Source organism: Anticarsia gemmatalis, chromosome 29 (assembly GCF_050436995.1).
Source record: "Anticarsia gemmatalis isolate Benzon Research Colony breed Stoneville strain chromosome 29, ilAntGemm2 primary, whole genome shotgun sequence".
Classification (NCBI taxonomy): Eukaryota; Metazoa; Arthropoda; class Insecta; order Lepidoptera; family Erebidae; genus Anticarsia; species Anticarsia gemmatalis.
Genome location: NC_134773.1, coordinates 469,897 through 492,782, shown reverse-complemented (window position 1 = coordinate 492,782; position 22,886 = coordinate 469,897). Strand labels below are relative to the sequence as shown.

The 22,886-nt window shown below is 36.5% G+C and overlaps 1 protein-coding gene across 1 annotated transcript; it reads left to right on the top strand.

The window, feature by feature from the left end:
• The first annotated feature begins 101 nt into the window (after window positions 1-101).
• On the top strand, window positions 102-8,434 carry U4-U6-60K (U4-U6 small nuclear riboprotein factor 60K). Its single transcript, XM_076133354.1, has 14 exons — window positions 102-454; window positions 799-908; window positions 1,283-1,377; window positions 1,643-1,801; window positions 2,321-2,426; window positions 2,844-2,914; window positions 3,698-3,827; window positions 4,253-4,383; window positions 4,864-4,994; window positions 5,962-6,046; window positions 6,452-6,593; window positions 7,136-7,205; window positions 7,666-7,787; window positions 8,312-8,434. Exons 1-14 carry the CDS (start codon window positions 289-291, stop codon window positions 8,405-8,407), a joined length of 1,614 nt encoding a protein of 537 aa, XP_075989469.1. The 5' UTR covers window positions 102-288; the 3' UTR covers window positions 8,408-8,434.
• The last annotated feature ends 14,452 nt before the right edge of the window (window positions 8,435-22,886 follow it).

The window sequence follows — 22,886 nt, the reverse complement described above, 5'->3', positions numbered from 1 at the left end:
ATGTTATTTCTTAGTTCCAGAAATAACAATGCAGCAGAAATAATTTCGTTCCATGTTACAACAGTTAAAATAAATTTCGTCGAAACCGGCTAACTGCGTAAACTGCAACGTATATTTATTATTTGTCAGCTAGCATTGACAACAACGCTTCACAGAAAAAGCTTTTTCTCGCCTCTAATTTACTCACTTCTCATTGAGAATTGACTCTTTCTAACATCAAAACAATAAAAACTAACATTTTAGTCTAAACCAAGTGATATTTAAGTAAAGTTTGGACATAACCTAAAAATGTCTGACGATGATGATGTTATTATGGTGAAGAAACCGAAGCACGTCCACTATGGGTCTCTGGAGGAGCAGGAGAAGGCGCGGCTGGCGGCCCTCGCCGCTGCCGCCAAGGAAGGTGCTGAAGACATCGGTGGAAAGGAACTGGGAGACATTCAAATATCCAGTGGTAAGTTGTAGAATTCCTTTTGAATTAGGCAGTAAGACTTATTAAACTTTGTATTTTATTTCTCTAGAGTAGTCGTTCCCAACCAGCGCTCTGCTGAAGTCAAAATATGGTCTGCAAATGATTTTAGAATTCTAAATTCAGGATGATTGTTACACTTTATTAAATATACTTAATACTTACAAAGAGGTCTCTGCTAACAAGAACAATATAAAAGTGGTCCCAGACTAAGAAAAGGTTGGGAACCCCTGCTCAAGAGGAATTTTAAGTCTGTATGTAATTGCTGCAATATCATTTTCAATATAAAACTATACTCTATTTTAAATTACTCTTATTTCTTTAAACAGAATACATGGAGCTTGAAGAAGAGATGTCCAGAGATAAGAAGGCTTTACTGGAAGAGTTTGAAAGAAGGAGGAAAGCTCGACAACTTAATGTATCCACAGATGATGATGAGGTAAGTTTGAAATAGATTGAACTCATTACTGTCTGATTGCTGACTGTAGATCATGAGGTCTCAGGTTTAATTCCCAGCTCAGGTAAGTTATAGTCAGCTCCTAAAGTCACTGAATAGATCAAATAACAGTGACTTTAAATAGTAAATTTCGGGTTTGTAGATAATTTTGTTTCTTAGCCGCAACTATTACTTATGGCATTTAATGGCGACTTTGGGAGCTGACTGGACCATTGTTCTTTTCTACTTTGTATTCAAATATTTCACAATAGCAGTCCAGAACTTTGGTAACTAATCTGCTATACCTCCATTAAGTGGAAGTTAAATTGTAATTGGCTCTTTCATGTGAATATTTTATTTTATTTATTTGTTTGTAGGTACGTAGGAGTCTTCGTCAGCTCGGTGAGCCAGTGTGCCTGTTTGGAGAAGGTCCAGCCGAGAGGAGAGTACGTCTGAGAGATCTACTCAGCTAGTAAGTACTTGCTTAACCCTTTGACGGCCACGTTCGGCTATACTCCACCAATCAGAACATGCTCATCCCGCACAGAGTCTGAGTGCAGAATATTTTTATAAACTTTATATTGTACCCAACTCATGATTTTTATAGATAGAAATCTAGATATTTATTCTTCTGATCTTTGCTTTTCGAGGGCTTATGACGTGCAGGAGTAATAGCAGCATTTAAAATTAACATTTTTAATGCAAACTCCATAAATCATTTTTTTCTGACCTCCCAGTCTAGGTGAAGACGCGATCCACAAGAAGCTAGAAGAAGAGGAGGCTCGTATAGAGAGGGACAGAGGCCGGGAGGGCACCTGGTATCACGAAGGACCTCCGGAACTAAGGGAGGCAAGGCTGTGGATCGCGCGGTACTCACTACCCAAAGCTAAGGAAAGGTGAGGCTTGAACTTTCGAAGTTTCATCCCCTGTTTCAGCTCTTTAGGGGTCGATTTTTTAAAAAATATTGTACACAATCTCTTTTCTACAAGTTGTAAACTATAACTCTGTCCAAATAGGTATAGGTATTTCAAGGTAACAAATGAGAAACTACAAAAATAAAAAGTGCCGTACGTAGTGATAAAGTTATGGAGTGGGGGCTGATGACGTCACGGTGTTGTACATTGTATACTCTAATGTGACGTCATGCGACTTTTCAACTCAAAGTATCGCCGTAATTTTGCATGATTATGTATATTATACATACAATGTAATTATTTTTTACAATTTACTAGACAGACAAAAATTAAAAATTAGTTATCATCCCTATTATCCAAATTGGTTCAGTCTGTCATCTGGGCGATCTCCAAATGCTTGGAATTTTGATAGAACTTGAACTGGAAAATAGCTGACATTTCTTTCTAATACCTAATAATTATACAAAATTTGTGTCTAATACATATTTTTTTGTCCCCCAGGTTAACAAAAGTCCGTGAAGAGATGAAGGAGCCCAACAGTATACGTACAGCCGCCAAACAGGAGTCACAACGAAAGACCTCCGCCATGTCTATATATTGCAGTCAGGTAATATTGCTGTCCCACTGCTAGGCAAGGTTTTCCTCCCGTAATGAGGGATGGGTTAGGTTTCAAGAGCTGTGTTACACAACTGTCAGACATATCATTCATCACGATGTTTTCCTTCACCGTTATAACAAGCGATCATTATTTATAATACACACATCACTTGGAACACTCATTGGTGTGTTTCCTTGACTTTAGATGACTAGCTGTCACTTCTTTCCATTGTAATCTCTAATACTTTATTATGAAAAAAAATAAAATAAAAACGTTTATTAAAATACACAAAATTAAAACATTATTATAACTTCTATCTTACGACTATTGAGATCGTTTGTGTATTGCAAGGTTGGTGACACAGTTGGTGACGTTCCGTGGTCCCCACACATTTTCATTATTAACTATAAATATTTTTTGTTTCAGATCGGTGACACAAGACCTATTAGTTTCTGTAGATTCAGTAATGACAGCAAAATGTTGATCACAGCCAGTTGGTGAGTTATTCTTTTGCATTAATAGCCCTTTCAATTATTTATAACATTCACAAAATTAGCACTTAGTGGCAACATTGACACCTTGTGGGAAGAGGTGATAAAATTTATAGTAGAGTTGACATCTTGTGACTAAATTCGAATTTCGTGGCAAAATTATCATCTTATGCTAACGTTTTCGTCTGGTCGCAAAGTAATAAATTGCTATCTTTATATATATAATTCTTCTGTAAGTGTGTATGTCACTGAACTTCTCTTAAACGACTGGACCGATTTTGATAAAAATTTTTGTGTGTGTTCAAGGGGATCTGAGAATGGTTTAGATTATTAAAGAAAGTTTAAAATTTTCAAATTAAGGACGTGTAGACAGGACAACGTCTGTCGGGTCCGCTAGTCTTATATAAGAAAAGGTGATGAAGTCAAACAATTTTTAATTATTAAATTTTAAAAAATATCTAACAGTGCCTGCCTCCGTTGCGCAGTGGTTTAGTTCACCACGCCGCAACCATTGCGTCGGGAGGTCATGGGTTCGATTCCCACACGGAACAGTTATTTGTGCGATGCACAAATAAATTGTTTCGGGTCATGTTGTGCTATGTGTCCGTTGTTTGTATGTTTGTAAAAGTCCTCGCGGCTCTAGAGCAATTATTAATGCGGAAGTTGTCTTTTTTTAAAAGAAAAAAAAACACATTAAACATCATTGTATGAGTAGTACGGCTTCAGTCTTCTTGCTTGAATAACTTTGACACTGAGTTGACCACTAACCATAAGAGAATTTTGTTTCAGGTCTGGCTTAAGTAAAGTATGGTCGGTACCTGATTGTAAACCACTGCACGTGTTGAAAGGTCATAAGTGCAATGTCTCCGGAGCGAACTTTCATCCCAAAGCGGAGATGCCTGATCATTTCGTTAAGAAGGTAAGTACCAAGTCCCATTACTGGGCAACAGTCTTCTTTTATAGTAAGAGTAACCTTTAAAAATACTAGATGTGAGATGAGACGATTGAGTAGAGAGCCTTGCCATGAAAGATTTATCTAGTTTATAATTAATAATTAACTAGCTTTTACCCGCGACTTCGTCCGCCACCTGAATTTTCCCATGGTAATGCGTCATTTTCCCGGGGTAAAAAGTAGCCTATGTCCTTTCTCGGGTATAAAATATCTCCATACCAAATTTCATGCAAATTGGTTCAGTATTTTAAGCGTGATTGAGTAACAGACAGACAGACAGACTGAGTTACTTTCGCATTTATAATATTAGTATGGATAATCTAGATAACTCGTGCATGTCATCAGTCAACTTAATAATAAATGATTATTTAAGTTATGTATGTATGTTCTAGTTGTCACAGTTGAAAGAGTCGGAGGAGGGGGGAGAGCCGATGGAGGAGGTGTCCGCGGAGGACGGCTCCGAGACTGTCAAGATGGCCACCTGCGCCTACGACGGCAGTGTGCACCTGTGGAACTTTGTGAGGTGAGGGATTATTATATTTATTTATTATCTTATTGCCTCGTGCAATTAACATGTGCGTAATTTGGAGAAAAAAAAATGTCTTTTTACTAACCCACTTTTTTTTAAAAAAGACCACTCCCGCACTAAGAATTGCTCTTGTGTCGCGGGGACTTTTACAAACATACAAACAACGGACACAAAGTACAACCAGACACGAAACAATTATTTGTGGATCGCAAAATTAATAATTGTTCCGTGTGGGAATCGAATCTACGACCTGCCGACGCAACGGCATGGAGACCTTAATCACTACGCCACGGAATTTTCTACGCAGCAATTTTCTTTGTCTTGTCCTTATTCCACGTTAAGTTTAGTGTGGTCGGCACACGGTCTCTCAAAAACATGCTGTAAAGAGATTTGACTGATGTTTTTTACAACATACCACCTGCCTGACGACTTACTTCCTTTGAGCTATTCATAATCAAAAATGTCTTCCCCCAGTGAATCCCCGATGGCGTCGTTAGAAGGTCACGGTCCGTCGCGCGTGTCCCGCGTGGAGTTCCACCCCTCGGGGCGGTTCCTCGCCACCACCGTGTTCGACCACTCCTGGAGACTGTGGGACTTAGAGACTGGTGAGTGTATAGTCTACTTATTTATAACTAACTAACCCCCGGTTTCTGAGTACACTTAACAGTAGTTTATCTAGTTATAAATCCATACTAATATTATAAATGCGAAAGTAACTCTGTCTGTCTGTCTGCTACTTAATCACGCCTAAACTACTGAACCAATTTGCATGAAATTTGGTATGGAGATATTTTGATACCCGAGAAAGGAAATAGGCTACTTTTTACCCCGGGAAAATGACGCATTTCCCGGGAAAATTCAGGTAGCAAACGAAGTCGCGAATGATCAGTATTATAATGACATTGAATTAACAAAATTCCGTTGTCATGGCAACTGTTTTAATGGCGGATATGCCTTAGCGCGACTTCGTTATATTAAGAGATATAAATAATTTTGAGAATGTTTTTCGTGGAAAAAAAGCATATTTTATATCATCACGATACGACCAATAGGAGCAGAATAACAGTATAAAGTTAAAGAAAATTATGACCCATTCTCTCTTATGTGACGCAAGCGAAGTTGCACGGGTCAGCTAGTTTAAAATAAATTTAACCCATTAATGTCCCACTGTTGGGCAAGGGTCTCCTCCCGTAATGAGGGAGGTTGCCTGCCTTTAGTCCATCACGCTGGCGAAGTCCGGGTTGGGGACTTTGCATGCCCTCAATAAATGTTTTAAACAAATTTTAGGCATGCAAGGTTTCCTCACGATGTTTTCCTTCATCGTTATTTCTAACTAGCTGACTCCCGCAACTTCGCTTGCGTCACATAAGAGACATTGGGGCAAGATTTTCCCCGTTTTTGTAACATTTTTTAATGCTTCTCTGCTCCTATTGGTTGTAACGTGATGATATATATAATTGTGATGTCCTGGTCACATGGTCATTGTGGTGGATTCAAGGCCCCACTCTAAGAGAGACCCTTACCCAGCAGTGGGACAGTAATGAGTTAATATTATTTATTTTGTGTTCACAGCGACGGAGGTGTTACATCAGGAAGGGCACGCAAAACCTGTGTACAGTATATCTTTTCAAGGAGATGGATCCTTAGCATGTACCGGGTGAGTTAAACATACATAATATAAAAGACTTCTGTCTGTCTATTCTCACTAGTAGAGTCGCCCATAGCCAGTTGCGCTCACCGGTCGGTAAACGATCTGTGGGTTAAGCAACTCTTGGTGCGGTCATTTTATAGATGGGTGACCGCATAGTGGTATTTGAGCTGGGCGTCTCCGTGCTTCGTAGGGCACGTGAAAAGTCGGTCCCGGTTACGGAACAATTTTATCCCGTTGATTCCATTCCCATGGGAATTTTTGATCCCATCGATCCCATACAAACCTAGACCCGACAGTTACAAACTTATAAAAAAAATGTCCAATTTAGTTTAGTTGTTCAAAAGTTACATACATTTCTATAACGAATTTTATTTATGAAGATTTACTATAAATTTATTCATTTTTTCACAGTGGTATGGACGCATTCGGCAGAGTGTGGGACTTACGCACGGGTAGATGTGTGATGTTCCTTGAAGGTCACTTAGGCCCAGTGCTGGGCGTGGACTGGTCACCCGTTGGGCATCACCTAGCTACGGCCGCTGCTGATCATCAGGTGAGGAAAACAACTTTGCCCAGACGAGTGTGACAGCTTTGCCGTGCTTGCTAACTTTGACTACTGCTGAATATCTATACTAATATTATAATCTATACTTAATATTATAAAGCTGAAGAGTTTGTTTGTTTGATTGTTTGTTTGTTTGTTTGAACGCGCTAATCTCTGGAACTGGTCCGATTTGAAAAATTCTTTCAGCGTTAAATAGTCCATTTCTCGAGGAAGGTTATAGGCTATATATCATCACGCTACTACCAATAGGAGCAGAGTACCAGTGAAAAATGTTACAAAAACGGGGAAAATTTTGACCCATTCTCTCTCATGTGACGCAAGCGAAGTCGCGCGGGTTAGCTAGTGTATGCATAAAAATATAAGATTCATGTTACTAACCCCCGGTTTCTGAGGTACATTTAGCGGTAGTTTATCTATTCAATAGCGTTTTTTTTTATACGAGATTTAACGCTATTGAATAAATAAACCGCAGGCTAGTCTTTCATTTCTTAGATTATTTTGTAATTAATTAAATTATATTTGTGTTATAGGCCAAAATATGGGACTTACGACGCCGCTCGTGTTTATATACCATCCCTGCTCACACACATTTATTAAGCGGTGAGTTGATTAACAGTTTTTTTATTTTAATCAAAATCAAATCATTTATTAATTTATGTCAAATATTGACACTTATGATAGTCGTTACAATTACTGAATCTATCACTAGCTCGGAAAGTGTACAGTCTTTTGAGAAGAGCTAGCAACAAACTCACACAATTTTCAATGGCCAAAAGATTTATAATGGCGAAATGGTTAAAGCGAGGTGACCACTTCCTAAATAAACCTCGCCGCGTGTGGCGGGTTCGAATCACACCCGGGACTAATATTTGTGTGATGAGCACGAGTATTAGTTCTGAGCCTGCTTGTTAATGTATCTGTATAAGTATGTATTTACAAGTATATAAGTATGTTTGTCAGTTATTTCGTTATCATAGTACAAGCTCTGCTTAGTTTATAATAAAATAACCGTGTGTGAGTTGTCCAATGATATTAATTTGTTTAATATTCTTAATTTCAGACGTCCGTTTCCAAAAGAGTCACGGGCACTACATTCTAACATCATCGTATGATAAATCAGCGAAGTTATGGTCACATCCCATTTGGCACCCGTTGAAGACACTCTCTGGACATGACAATAAGGTATATATTTATTTTACTTGATATAACACGTAATATTAGGTCGGGGAAAAAGTCTTTTCGCATTATAGTATGTATGAACTTGTAATAAAGTCTCTTTGGCTTCAAGAATCACAAATGAGTACACGGTTCATTAGGTTTCTTTCAGTGAGCTCGTGAGGTACCCAAATATCGGGCTTTTTTGTGTAGAGAAAAGATTTTATTATAAGTTCATACATACTATAATGCGAAAAGACTTTTTCCCCGACCTAATATCACGCCCGTTCTACCAATATGTTGTCAATTTATCGATATAAGTATGTATTTAGAGTATATAAGTATGTTTATCAGTTATTTGGTTACAATACAAGCTCTGCTTAATGTATAATAGGATACGGGAATTAATTTGAACACACATTTTACCTTAAAATGCCTAACGTTTCGGCGCAGGTTGCACTCGCCGTGGTCGCAGGCTGACTCAAGCTAGTTTATAATCTAATGACCGTGTGTGAGTTGTCCAATGATATTTATTTAATTATTATTTTCAGGTAATGAGTACAGACATATCATTGGACAATAAATTCATTGCGACGTGTTCCTACGATCGCACTTTCAAGCTGTGGGCGCCGGAGCAAGGAGTATGAAGAAATAAATTAAATTTTAATATGAAATAGTGTACATTTTTTTGTTTCCTTAAAAAGAACTTTGCCTTAGATTGTAACTGGCTGTAATTGTCCACTGAGTTAGGCGGTGTCATAGTTTCAATTCCCGCACGTAAGAAATATTTTTGTTGTCTACAAATAGTTTCGTGTCTGATGTATAATAGAATACGGGAATTAACGCGAACACGCATTCCCGTATTCTATAATACATTAAACATGCAACGTGAGAGCTTAAAAGTTATGAGTTTCGTGTCTGGTTATACTTTATATAAGTGTCGCCAAACAAGTTAAACATTAATTTTTGCTTCATCATAATAAATGATATTTTAAAATTTTGGACAATATTAAAAATCTATTAGCACTAAGCTTGGTCCCGGAATCAAACCCGAGATCTCGATATTGACCTTCACGTTCACAATGGCGCGGACCTATAACTATTAAATTAATTCTATCAAATATAAAATTAATTCGTCCCGTCGTTTAAAATCTAGAAAATGTTCGAAACTATTTAATAATTAATTATCCAAACCAGCTGCCTAAATAAAGGATAAAATAAACATACATTTATAACCTAATTATACAAGTAGGTAGACATATTAGCCTAAATTGCGTAACGAAACTAAATCGTATGCGAAATACGGACGAAAAAATCTTTAACTTTTCAACCTTCTGACATTCCAATATGACGCTACCATGACACACTTTAACATGAAAATAATAACGAAAACACTGCAATAATACTATACAATGCTGGTCATCAATCGAAAAATACATAGACGTTTTAAAACTTCAGTAGTAAATGCGCAATGTATGCTAAATTGTTTGTAAATGTTAGAGTGAGAGGCTTTGAAAGGCGCGGCAGGACCGGTTTCGCGCACTCTCGTCTGGCGGGAAAAGAATTTGTGGAATGCGGCAACCGCCCGTGGTCCGTATCGCAAGATGGTTGCTGGACCATAGATAAAAAATATTCTTTGAAGTTTATCTGTCAAATCTTATACGAAGTTAAAAAGTGTGTTTTTGAAAAGTAAAGCATAGTTTATTTGCGATTTTGCAGCGCTTTCGATTTTTAATTATTGTACAGCGTAATTTGATTTTCTAATCGAGCATCTGTCAAGAAAAAAAAAATCCAAATACGTTCAATATTTTTTTTATAATAACACCAACAGATACACACATACGATAAAGGGGCTTAAATAAATTGATTATTTTAGTGCAAATGAATAATCTTAAGACCCTTAAACAAGAAAATTATAGGGAGTTCCCATTTACTCCCAATATAACTATATATATGCATTGATGAATACATTTAATGTACCTAGTTTCTCATAAGAAATTTTAATCAGCAGTAAAAGCTTTAAAGTTTCCCTGGGATTACCAGGTCAATGGGGTTATGGAAAAGCGGACATAGGACATCCGAGACGGAATCTGGAACTATTTAAATAATTATAATTTAAGACTTTCTAAAGTCATACCTAGGTGAACAGTATATAATATATTATATATAGAGGCAGTATAAAAATTTAAAAAAAAATTGGCTGCTATTATCAATGTCAAGGTACACATACCTATTTAGTTAAAAACTAACTTCGAAGTCGACAAACGTATATTTTTATAGAAGTGAGTTTTACTCTACTAATTATATAAATTCCTAGTTAGGCATCATTGTTCGTGTCCTAGAAAATATAAATAATATCAATTTAATTGATAAAGCACGTTCAATTAATAAACAGGACTGGTAAGCGGCTTACTCATACATTTTATATTTAGTAGTACACAAGCCACGCTTGCGGTCGTCTAAGCCTCTAAAATTAAATTAATACGATTAACACTACGTAATAAGCTGACCGCAAAACACACCTAGTTTTATAAAAATATGCTTCGTTATGTCCGTCAGCTACTATAGATTCTATAGAACGATTCGGACCGCTCAGACGCGTTTACGTATATCGAATGAACAACGTCGCGAGCGAGAGGCTTCGACGTAAACTGTCAAAACTATAACTTTACTAAAACTTAAAATGCCGATATATTTTCGTTAATAAAACTTTTATTTACATACAAAACTTATAATAAGTGCCTTAAACTATATTTCTAAAGTGTTAATTAGTTGTTTATTGTGTTATATGTGTTGTAATAAGTGTTTTAAAGTTATGAAGTGAGTGGGTCAGTTTTGTGGATTTTTACATACTTTATACGGATTTTTTCGGGGAGAAAGGCAAACGACGCCCTTTATAAGGTAATTGTTTTATTCTTTAGCCTTTTATGTGTAATTTAAGCAACTTTTGGACATTTTACGCTTGTTAAAAGTTCTAACTGGATGTAAAATGAAAGTAGCACAGACACTCGCACACGCGGCATTTATTTTTTTTTAACGCAAAAGTAAACAATGAGGTCTGCGTCCAGGATTGGAACCTGTTTGGTGATTTTTAGCGGGAAAATATGTCGGATGCTTAGAAAAATATTTTACGAAACTTTTTCAAAGTTTGTTTAGAGTTTATTATAACTCCCACGCACTTTTGTGTTACTTCGCCGGTATTAAAATGATGTTGTCGATCAAGTATTTTGTGTACAGTTAGCGTAACGTCATCTTTCTGACCATTTACGTGTAATGCACTATGTCATCTTTATTTTGGTTTGTTTACTTCATATTTCCAATAAATATCCTATATAGGTGTTTATAGCTAATCCTTTGATCCTTTAAGTACCCTTATAACCAATATCCCGAATAACACACCTAGAAACACCTTTTATTCTACCAAAGTTGTTAAAAGTAAATAAATTATTGAAGTTTAGCACATTTCCATAAAAAAATGGAAGAAAACCATAGTGTTGTTGTTTATTATTCAGTTGTGCACAAATGAAGCACAGGTAGTTAAAGACAGCTTGTAATTAACTTTTCATGGCCAAGGTCACTATAATGTTAGTAGAAGTGTTAAAATATGCATTTTGCATGCAATTTAACTGTAATTTAGTAGCAGTAAATACTCAGGAAATGCATTTTAAAGCATTTACAATGACTTCAGGAATCCATTAACTGATTTTTTTTGTAGATATTTTTTTTTATCATGTTTTATAAACTTTTGTACTTACTGAAAAATATATAATTTATATTTTAATTTTAATTTTTAATATAACACACAATTAGCTTCTTACTTGCATTTCTTCATACTAAATTAACGTCTAGGTACTTTTGTTATCAAAGTAACCTACTTATTAAGTTCTAATACAAAAATTAACACTTATTGTTGTTGATCACTCTTCACTTGAAGAAAAAACAAGTGTCTATAACTACTTCTGATAAAGTACTCAGCTTAAAAGTTAGTTCTTAGTAAATAATAAGTATTTTCTTATAAATAATAACTCTTAAAAAGCAACAAATAGGAATAAGGATGTATATATATTTATATACCTTTGTATAATTAGTGATAATATAGTTACCTATACTCTATTTGGTTTACCAAAGCTATATTAACTATTTAACTAAAACTAAACATGTTAAACATTAGCTACTAAGCTATTTTAAATAAAAACAACAAAAAAATAATTTTACTTCTAAAAAGCAAATAAAGTCTAAGTTTTCTTTACTTAGCCAAATAGGTATAAAATAGAAATCTTGTTGTGTGGTTTGGTTAGTGGTCAACTTAGTGTCAAAGTTATTCAAACCGCCCGAAAGGCCTTTGACATGGTTTTAAATAGAAATAATATTTAGACTCAACTTGGTCTAGATCATTGAGCTTACTATTTAAGACTCCAATCAGCCTAGCCGTATGTTGGAGTAACACAATTTAAAGTGCCTTCCAAAACATGGAAAAACTTGGTTATGGTCATATAATGGTCATCCATCCACAGAACAACCGTGGCAAGCTTAGCTTAACTTGAGAGATTGGTCTGTTGTTAGTTACAAGCGCCTCTTTGCCATAAAAATACCAACCTAATCTATACTAATATTATAAAGCTGAAGAGTTTGTTTGTTTATTTGAACGCGCTAATCTCAGGAACTACCGGTCCGATTTGAAAAATTCTTTCAGTGTTAGATAGTCCATTTATCGAGGAAGGTTATAAGCTATATATCATCACGCCACAACCAATAGGAGCTGAGTACAAGTGAAAACTGTTACAAAAACGGGGAAAATTTTGACCCATTCTCTCTTATGTGACGCAAGCGAAGTTGCGCGGCTCAGCTAGTTTTTTATAAGTCGATCCATAGGCAGACCCTACTTTACTTTGCACATAAAATGCCTAAGTATTTCAACATTTTATCAACATAGTACTTTCAAAGAGTACATTATGAACTCAATCACTCTGATATCATTAATGTCCTGTGTAAACCTTTGTTCTTGACAGTAAATAATTGCATCTGACCCTGTTACTTTCATTTATCTGTAGGAAAACATTATTATCTGGAGAATGCAGGCTCGAGTGAAATGTATTGCAATATTATTTTATAGATAGCTATTATTACTTATGGCTGTTCCCATGTTGTGTGTCTTTGAAACAAAGTTATCATTTTGCTAAATTTTATCCAAATTGGTTCAGTTGTTTGGTAACACTTTGGTACATAAGTACCTGAGATGAGAGAGAGAGAGAGAGAGAGAGTACCAATAATATTAGGCGACATTCTGCGGCCACGATTGTGGCGCCCATTTACATTAAAACTGGCCATATGTACAGAATTTTGTTTATAGTATTCAATTGTGGGCACAATACACAGGTACACTCTCTATCCCTTTACTCTCATTGACTGGTGGGACGGTGGGGTGTGAGATCAGGAACAGGACCGACGGCTGCACGTGCTCTCCTAGGCACGGATATCTACGACCTCAACTTCAAGTCCGGGAATCTCTTAAAATTTCTAAACATAGAGCCTTTTTGACCCGACCTCGGATTCGAACCCAAGACCTCTGCGCGGCAGTCCCATGCACTACCGACCTCGCCACAGAGGCATAAATTTGATTTATTTGATACTAGCTTATACCCGCGACTTTGTCCACCACCTGAATCTTCAAATGGGAATGCGTCATTTTCCCGGGGTAAAAAGTAGCCTATGTCCTTTCTCGGGTATCAAAATATCTCCATACCAAGTTTCATGCAAATGGGTTCAGTAGTTTAGGCGTGATTGAGTAACAGACAGAGTTACTTTCGCATTTATAATATTAAATATGGATTTATTAGTTAACTACATATAACTAAGCTAGTTTGTTTACATAATTCGTGACTACTTATGTTTTAAATACATTTCAAGGTCATCTTTTGTTTAAATAATATACGTCTAGCATCCATGTTAGTGACCATTGACTACGTGACATTTCATCACTTTTTATTTGTTTGAAACAAAGGTTGGAGCCCTGATAGTGATTTTGTATAGTAAAGAATATTATTATGACGAGACGTCGTCACACACGGTCATTTGATTTCAAACTAAGCAGAGCTTGTACTGTAACCAAATAACTGATAAACATACTTCTTATATTATACTTCTAAATACATACTTATATCTGTAGATAGATTTATAAGTAACTAGCTGACCCGCGCAACTTCGCTTGCGTCACATAAGAGAGAATGTGTGATTTTTTTTCCCCATTTTTGTAACATTTTTTACCGGTACTCTGCTCCTATTGGTCGTAGCGTGATGATATATAGCCTACAGCCTTCCTCGATAAATTTGCTATCTAACACTAAAATAATTTTTCAAATCGGACCAGTAGTTCCTGAGATTAGCGCGTTCCAACAAACAAACAAACTCTCCAGCTTTATAATATTACTATAGATTTTAGATATTAATAATTAATAACAAGGCTCAGAACAGATACTAGTGCTCATCACACAAATATTTGTTACGCATTTGTTGTTATAACGTCATCAGAAATACATAATCTGTGTAAATGTCAACTGTCTAACTATCACGGTTCATGAGATACAGCCTGCTGACAGACAGACAGCGAAGTATCAGTAATTTGTCCCGTTTTTGGTTTCTATACTCAAAGGATAAAAACGGAACCCTATTTACCAAGCCTCCGCTGTCTGTCCGTCTGTCTGTCTGTATCTCATAAACCGTAATGACTAGGAAACTTAAATTTTCACAAATTATGTATTTCCGTTGCTGCTATAATAACTAATACTATAAAATAAAATATTAAGGGGGTTTCCATACAATTATAAATGTGTATTATTTTTTACCGCTTGAGTACGGAACGTTAAAAATGGTTACCATAAAAGTTATTTCATTCATATTAATCAATCGTGAATGTAATTATTTTTTGCGAATACCTTTATAATTGTCGGTATGTGAAGATATGTTAAATCGATTCGTAATTATGTATTGATTACTCAATCGAATAACGTTTACAGAGAAACGATTAAACTATCAGGGATTTGAGTAGTGAGTAATATGGCAACATTTCTGTTTAAAAAAGGAAAATTAATACATACACACGTTACTACACGATTTGTAACCTACGTACGGAAGTGTATGGTATTATGCAAATATTAGGACATAAATTGGAAAAGACCGCAGCACTCTGACAATCCGATAGAACCTGAAACCTAGTGATATCGTCCACATATACATAAAAAAAAAACATAACTTGTGCTCACTAACTGTCAATTTTCCCGCCAATTCTAACGTCAAATCTCTCTACACTATGAAATTGCATATTTAGCCTAATCATTTTCTTTATGCTTATTTAAACTACATATGTGTGTATACGTTTGTATGGCAGACGGTCTGTCTGAGTGCAAGGCGACCGGTTCGTAACTGTATTGAACGGGTCAGTAGGCAAACGGCACTCGTGCTTTATAACATTTATTTGTGTACGACTAGGTACTGCCCGCGACTTCGTACGCATGAAAAGATTTCCCGGGGTAAAGATTTTTACTGTCTCACTGCCGGGCAAGGGTATCCTCCCAAACGAAGCGTAGGGTTTTGGTCTTGAGTCTACCACGCTGGCTAAGTGCGGGTTGGGGACTTTGTATGCCCTCAATATATGTACTAAACAAATTTGCGTGGCGACCACTTGTGTGGGAGGTGCCAACGTAAACCACTTGGCTATCACTGCATTTAAGTGCATAGACTTTTTTATTTTTACGAAAATCTATCTCTAGCGGCTAAAGTACTCGATGAAATTAAAGTAAGCGGTACGGCTTCGGCTAGTCCGTATCGTAACTATTCCCAAATACAGGCCGCCCGCGACTTTGTCCTCGTGGAAACCCTTCCCGTGTAAATCCCGATCCCTCGGGTACTCCGGGATAAAAAAAAGCCTATGTGTTATTCTGGGTCTTCAGCTACCTTTATACCAAATTTCATCGTAATCGGTTTTGTAGTATTTGCGTGAAAGAGTAACAAACATCCATACATACTTACAAACTTTCGCATTTATAATATTAGTAGTAGGATGTACATATAATATGTAGGAAGTTCGGACTTTTACCATTGAGAGTTGGAAAATCTTAGGATTTACCACAGTTCGGACTTTAACAGTAACACATCGATAAATTAATGTAATACCTTTACTAAACATAAGTAGGAAGCCCATAGTTGTTCAATTTGCCCGATAGATGGCGCACTTATTACTAACCTATACGTGGTAGAATGACATCAGTGCTGATTCAGCGACCTTTACACAAGGTTTGATGACGGAGTGGTGACCGCATCCTTTGTATACCATCCTTGGAAGTCAAGTGTATGTAAAATAGCAACTAGAGGGCCGCAATGGTTTCGATCGGTTTAAAAAAATATATAAAAATCCTTTATGTACAATTTTTACACATTTCCCGGTTTCTGAGGCACATTAAGCGGTAGTTTATCTATTCAATCTCATGTTTATATGAGTTTAATCGCTATTGTATACCTATAATAAATATTTAAATAAAAATAATTTTATTCCAACTGCGACGGACCAACATATACCTACCGGAATCGATTCCCAGATCGGATATTTTTTTCTTATTTCTATTATTCTAGTATTTCTCTAGTAGTCTGGAGTTTGATAACGTGCCCGGTATATGACACGCTCGCCTCCTATTACACTTTCAGGTATAACTGTAAATCCCGTGTAAATCCCGATCCCTCGGGAACTCGGCATAGAAAGTAGCCTATGTGTTATTCCGGGTCTTCAGCTACCTACATACCAAATTTCTTTGTAATCGGTTCAGTAGTATTTGCCTGAAAGAGTAACAAACATCCATACTTAAATACATGTGTATATGTTACTGTAAAAGCCCGAACGATGGTAAATCCTAAGATTTTCCGGTATAACCTAAGATTTACCAACTCGCAATGGTAAAAGTCCGAACAATTCTTTTAATTCGAACTTTTACCTATACTCACTTGATGATATCGAGATGTCGCCGGAGCCCCGCTTCGCGGGGCTCCTCCTTCTGGGTGGTTAAAAAAAAATAACCACGAAGGTTAAGGTGGGAGCTTCGCTTCGCTCGCTCCCACCTTAGCCTTCTAACCTAACCTACCCATGTCGCTTTGCCCAAAACTCCTTCTTTATAATTATGTCACAGTATATAATTATACCGTGAAATAGTTATAAACATAGTTATGAAGGAGGATTTTTTTATATATCGTAACATAGTTTTTAAACTCTGGCTTGTTTGGACTTTTACCGTTGAGAGTTGGTAAATCTTAGGTTTTACCGGAAAATCTTAGGATTTACCACAGGTCGGGCTTTTACAGTAACATATACATTCTCACAAACTTTCGCATTTATAATATTAGTAGGATGTTTGTATAATTTTATTACCTGTTTGCCCTTCTTGTATTATACAATAATGATCAGCAAAAAAATATTTAAACTAGGCTCGAATTAATATAATTAGTGACCTTTGACAAAAATAACTGGTTATATTTATATGTGTATATAGAAATATTCGTTATAATTATTATTCATTTTATCATCTTATAAGCATTTGATTATTTAAATAATGAAGTGAGTCGCTCATAGCTATTAGTGCTCTTCGTTCGGTAAACTGTGAGTTAAGCGACCCTTGATGCGGTCATTCTATAGATGGGTGATCGCATATTGGTTATTGAACTGGGCGTCTGCGTGCTTCGGAGGGCACTTTAAAAGTAGATCTCGTTTGTTATCTATTAAGGTGACAGTCGTACGTCAAAAACCATCGGTTGACCACTAACCATACGATAAGAAGCTAAATTTGAAAGATAGATCAGCGAGGCTGTTGTTACCTAGCCACGAGTTAGAAATATAATTATGTAAAATATTGTCGAGAGTGTATAGTTATAAGCAATTTGTTTTAGTGTTAGCTGCTATGAATATCAAAGAGTTTGCTCGAGTGTGTCTAATCGCGACCTTGCTGATAACAGCCAAGATACATACACTCTTAGATTATATACAGGTAAACATTTAGTCTTCATTTTGTGAAGAAATTTGATGCAATAGTTAGGGTATCTATATAAATTTAAAATAAATTTAACCCATTACTGTCCCACTGCTGGGCAAGGGTCTCCTCCCGTAATGAGGGAGGGGTTAGGCCTTGAGTCCACCACGCTGGCCAAGTGCGGGTTGGGGACTTTGCATGCCCTCAATAAATGTATTAAACAAATTTTAGGCATGCAAGGTTTCCTCACGATGTTTTGCTTCACCGTTGGAGCATGTGATAATTATTTCTAATACACACATAACTTCGAAAAGTCATTGGTGTGCTGCCTCGGGTTCGAACCTGCGACCACTTGAGTAGGAGGTGTCAACTTATACCACTCGGCTATCACTGCTCTTTATATCTATATACTGCATCAAATTTACCTAATAATATGAGAAGAAGCTCGTGGCTTAGTTAGCAACAGACCCGCGAATCGATCTCTGAGGTTAAGCTACGCTTGCCGAGGTCTATGAATGGGTGACCGTATTATGCATACCGAGTTCCTTCGTGTTTCTGAGACTGTGCTTTCGAAGATTTTTGACAGTCGTTACTAGTAATACGAAGCTTGAAAGTCTGACAACCAGTCTTATAGGTATCATGTGTTGTGGAGGTCCGATAGATAGTAACTTTTTATATATATGTAGTTAAAACTGTATATTATGAAAGATATAAAATGAAAGACAAAACACTCTATAATTAATCAGAGCTTACACCACGATTATTAGTAACCCCCGGTTTCTGAGGTACATTTAGCGGTAGTTTATCTATTCAATAGCTTTTAAACTCATGTAAAAAAAACGCTATTGAATAAATAAACTACCGCTAAATGTACTTCGACACTTTTTAAATCTATCAGACGGGCGTAAGATTATAAATTGCTCATCTTGAAAACTTATCAAGATTTTTATCAGATAACCTCTAAAACTAAACCTTGTTCTTCGTCCTGTTATCTGACTAATATTTGCAAATCGTCAAGGACGACATTATGTTAACAATATGCAGTTTAATTAGACATCATAATTTTTAATAGCAGTGGAGCTGTGATAGCCTAGTGGTTTAAGCATCTCCGACGCAAGTGATCGACGGTTCGAATCCGAGGCAACACACCAAGGGCTTTTCTAAGTTGTAATATGTACATAGGTATATAAGATCACGCTTTTTCTCCATAGGGATAGGCATACTTTTAGCAGTTGTGTATTAGCATAAAATATCACTTGTTATCACGGTGAAGGCAAACATCGTGATGCAACCTTGCATGTAACAAAATGTTCAACGCATTTTTTTGATGGCATGTTACCAACCCGCACTTGGCCAGCATGATAGGCTCTGGGCCTAACCCCTCCCTCGATTCGGGAGGCGACCCGTGTTAAGTAGGATAGTAATTGGGTTCAAAAAAAGATGACCATAATTTTATTAGCGATATTAAAATTTACTTATTACATTTTAACTATTTTTTTTAAGAAGTATCCTATATTACTCAGGAATTATGTACTTCAGACATGGTGAAATTAAAATGTAGCATCAGTTCACCGGTTGGTAAACGATTATATAGTTAAGTAACTTGTACATTACGTAGATGTAGGTGCAGTGCTTCAGCTGAGCGTCTCCGTGATACAAGTCACCGCTGTTGTTTATAACAACAGTTCACTACAAACGTACAACTTTGACACGTTGACAGGTAAATAAAATACCGTACGTTTATTTAAAGGTATTAATTATTTCTTAATCAACTTTATATATAACTGAGACAATTATATAGATGACAAATAAGGAAAGAAGTTCTAATACAGACACGTGATTCCATACATTCATGTATGTAACTACTAATTGTACTACGAGATTGTGTTTCTCAAACTATTTACAGACATAGGTATATAAAATAATATAAAATACCAGGTGATGTCTTGCAAAGAGGTCAGGTGTGTAGTACTCATAACCGGCGGTCCTGTATAACAACATGTATGTATGTGAATGAAGCAAGGGAAGTTTGTAAGGATCGTACCTAGTGACGTTCTTTGCTCTCTGCGTACGCCTAAGGAAAAAAGGCGTGATTTTGTGTATGTTACCATACTCCGGCCTACTATTGAATCAAATATAGACACTAATGATAGTCAATGATACAGAGAGTGAATTTACCGCCAGTTCGGAAGGTAGCGCCAATGAGAAGAGCTGCCAACAAACTCCTGGACACTCTTTTTAATCGTTGAATACTTTATAACATATAGACCTGGTTAGACACTTCCGAATATGTATTAGATAGCTTATCACATGGAATTTTGACAGTTGTCTTCTGCTGTCACTTTATGTAGCAGATTGGTTATCTGACTAACCCCCGGTTTCTGAGGTATATTAAGCGGTAGTTTATCTACCCAATAGTGTTTAAACTCAAACAAAAAAAACGCTATTGAATAGATAAACTACCGCTAAATGTACCTCAGAAACCGGGGGTAAATCATGAAATAGCTGTAAATATTGAGAAACACTGTAACATGCCACGATTTAAGCTTTGTTATTGAAATGTCTTAATTATAACTGGAATTGTAGTTTCCTGTTGCTGAATACAGAAATATTACAATTAGTCTTATTCTGGAATTAGATTTATTTAAAACTAGCTTCTACCGCGACTTCGTCTGGAAAGATTTTCCGTAGTAAAAAGTATCCTATTTAATAGGATACTCTTTACTACCTTAATACAGGTTAAAATCTGTTTGTGTACAAGATTTAATAATAATCAGATTTGCAAGCAAATATCTCTGCAATGGCGTGTATTTTTTTTTTACTTTCTGGTTAATGACCCGTGCGGCTCCATTTGATTCAAATTCAAATTATCCTTAATTTCGTAAACTTCTTACAAAGTATTTGAAATAGTCCTTTAACTATTTCTGATCACATCATCAGTCTAGCCTTTCTTCCAACTATGTTGGAGCCGTCCAGTCATATCTGATACAGCTGAATATACCAGTATTTTACATAAAGCGTCTGTCTATCAGACCTCCACCACTCTTATTTCTTACAATTACATTTAAATGATTAATGCCCGGTTTCTGAGTACATTTAGCGGTAGTTTATCTAATCAATAGCGCTTTTATTTTATATGTATTATGTATTATGTGTTTTAACGCTATTGAATAAAAACTAAACTAAACTAAACTACCGCTAAATGTAGCTGAGAAACCGGGCATTAATCATTTCAATGTAATTGTAAGAAATAAGGGTTTTGGAGGTCTAATAGACAGTCGTAATTGTGTTAATTAAATCGTTAGCAGGAACTCTAGAAATAGTAGAATTCCTTTAACATTTTCCACAATTTCATTGAAAACGGTTAATGACATAAGCGAATAAGCGAACAATTTCACTTGCTCTAAATACTTGGAGCTCAAATCACTGCGTGAAGCGAAACGTGACAGAATGCGCGCGAACACGCGCGAAAATGAACGAACATGGCGCTTGCAGAATATAATGAGTTTGAGTTGCTAATTGTTAAGATTGTACTGTCTCAACTGTCTGTACACGGCTATGTAAGTGGGCTTGAGCGGCTCGGCTGGAAAGAAAATAAGACTTATAACGACTCATCATCAGCCTAGCCTTCCTTCCAACTATGTTGGAGTCGGCTTCCAGTCTCACACGGATGCAGCTGAATACCAGTATTTTACATTGAGCGACTGTCTATTGAACCTCCACAACACAGTTACCTGGGTTATAACACGATACTAAGTAAGACTGGTTGTCAGACTTTCAAGCTTCTGACTGCTGGTAACGACTGTCAAAGGTCTTTTGAAAATTACAGCCGGGATCCCCAATTTAACGTGCCTTCCGAAACACGGAAGAGCTCGATTTGCGAAATGTGGTTACCCATCCACAGACCATCCTTGGCACGTGTTGCTTAACCTTACAGATCAATCCTCTTTGGCTGTTGTTATATAGCGAAAAAAACAATCGAATTTTTTGTCATTATTGAAGGGAAAACCATCATACATAAAAACAAAAAAGTTACCGTTATCAATTATCTTTACAAAAAAAATAACGATTGAAAATAACCTCGATTAATAAAAATATGCCGACGCCATGAGATCACCCATAGACGGTCATAACACAATACAAATTTAAATTTTACACCTGTCAAAACAAATAACAAGTGATTTTAAACCATATTACAAAGGAATAAAGGCTATTTTAGCATTTTGAAGGTGTAAATAAAGATTTGGTTTTAAAAATGGCCGATGACGCAATGTTCTCGCTAACGCTTTTTGTTTCCAATTTCAAATTATGGCGCGGTTTATTCGGTAGTTTGATAGATTACAATTTTTGAGGTCCCTGATTTAAAATTTTGTATTATGTGGGAATATTTTGATAGCCGAGTAGTTTAATTTGGCACCTCACATGCAAGTGGTCGACGGTTCGAAACCGAGGCAACACACCAATAACTTTTCCAAGTTATGTGTGTATTAGAAATAATTGTCACTTGCTCTAACGATGAAGGAAAAAGTGATGAAACCTTGCATGCCTAAATTTGTTTAATACATTTATTGAGGGCATGCAAAGTCCCCAACCCGCACTTGGCCAGCGTGGTGGACTCAAGGCCTAACCCCTCTCTCGTTTGGAAAGAGACCCTTGCCCAGCAGTGGGACAGTAATGGGTAATAAAAATCATTCAGAAACACATGTTGTTTGATTGTTGTTTGTCGTATGGTTAGTGGTCAACCTAGTGTCAAAGTTGCTCAACCCGCCCGAGAGGCCTTTGACGTGGCTTAACGACTGTTATCTAGGTAGACAACAGCCGGGACCGACTTTTAACGTGCCCTCCGAAGCACGGAGACGCCCAGTTCAAATACCACTATGCGGTCACCCATCTATGGAATGATCGCGCCAATGGTTGCTTAACCCACAGATCGCACTAATGAATCAAACATGCTAATGAATTCCTTAGAACGTCTATAAACGTATGTTTTTAAAACGAACACATTGTTTGGCCTTCGACCAATTACAGTGTTGATCAAAATGGTTATATTTACTTAAACCATTTGTTACAATCGAGGCACGTAGCGTTAATCGCTTTATAAGATTACGGACGGAATAAA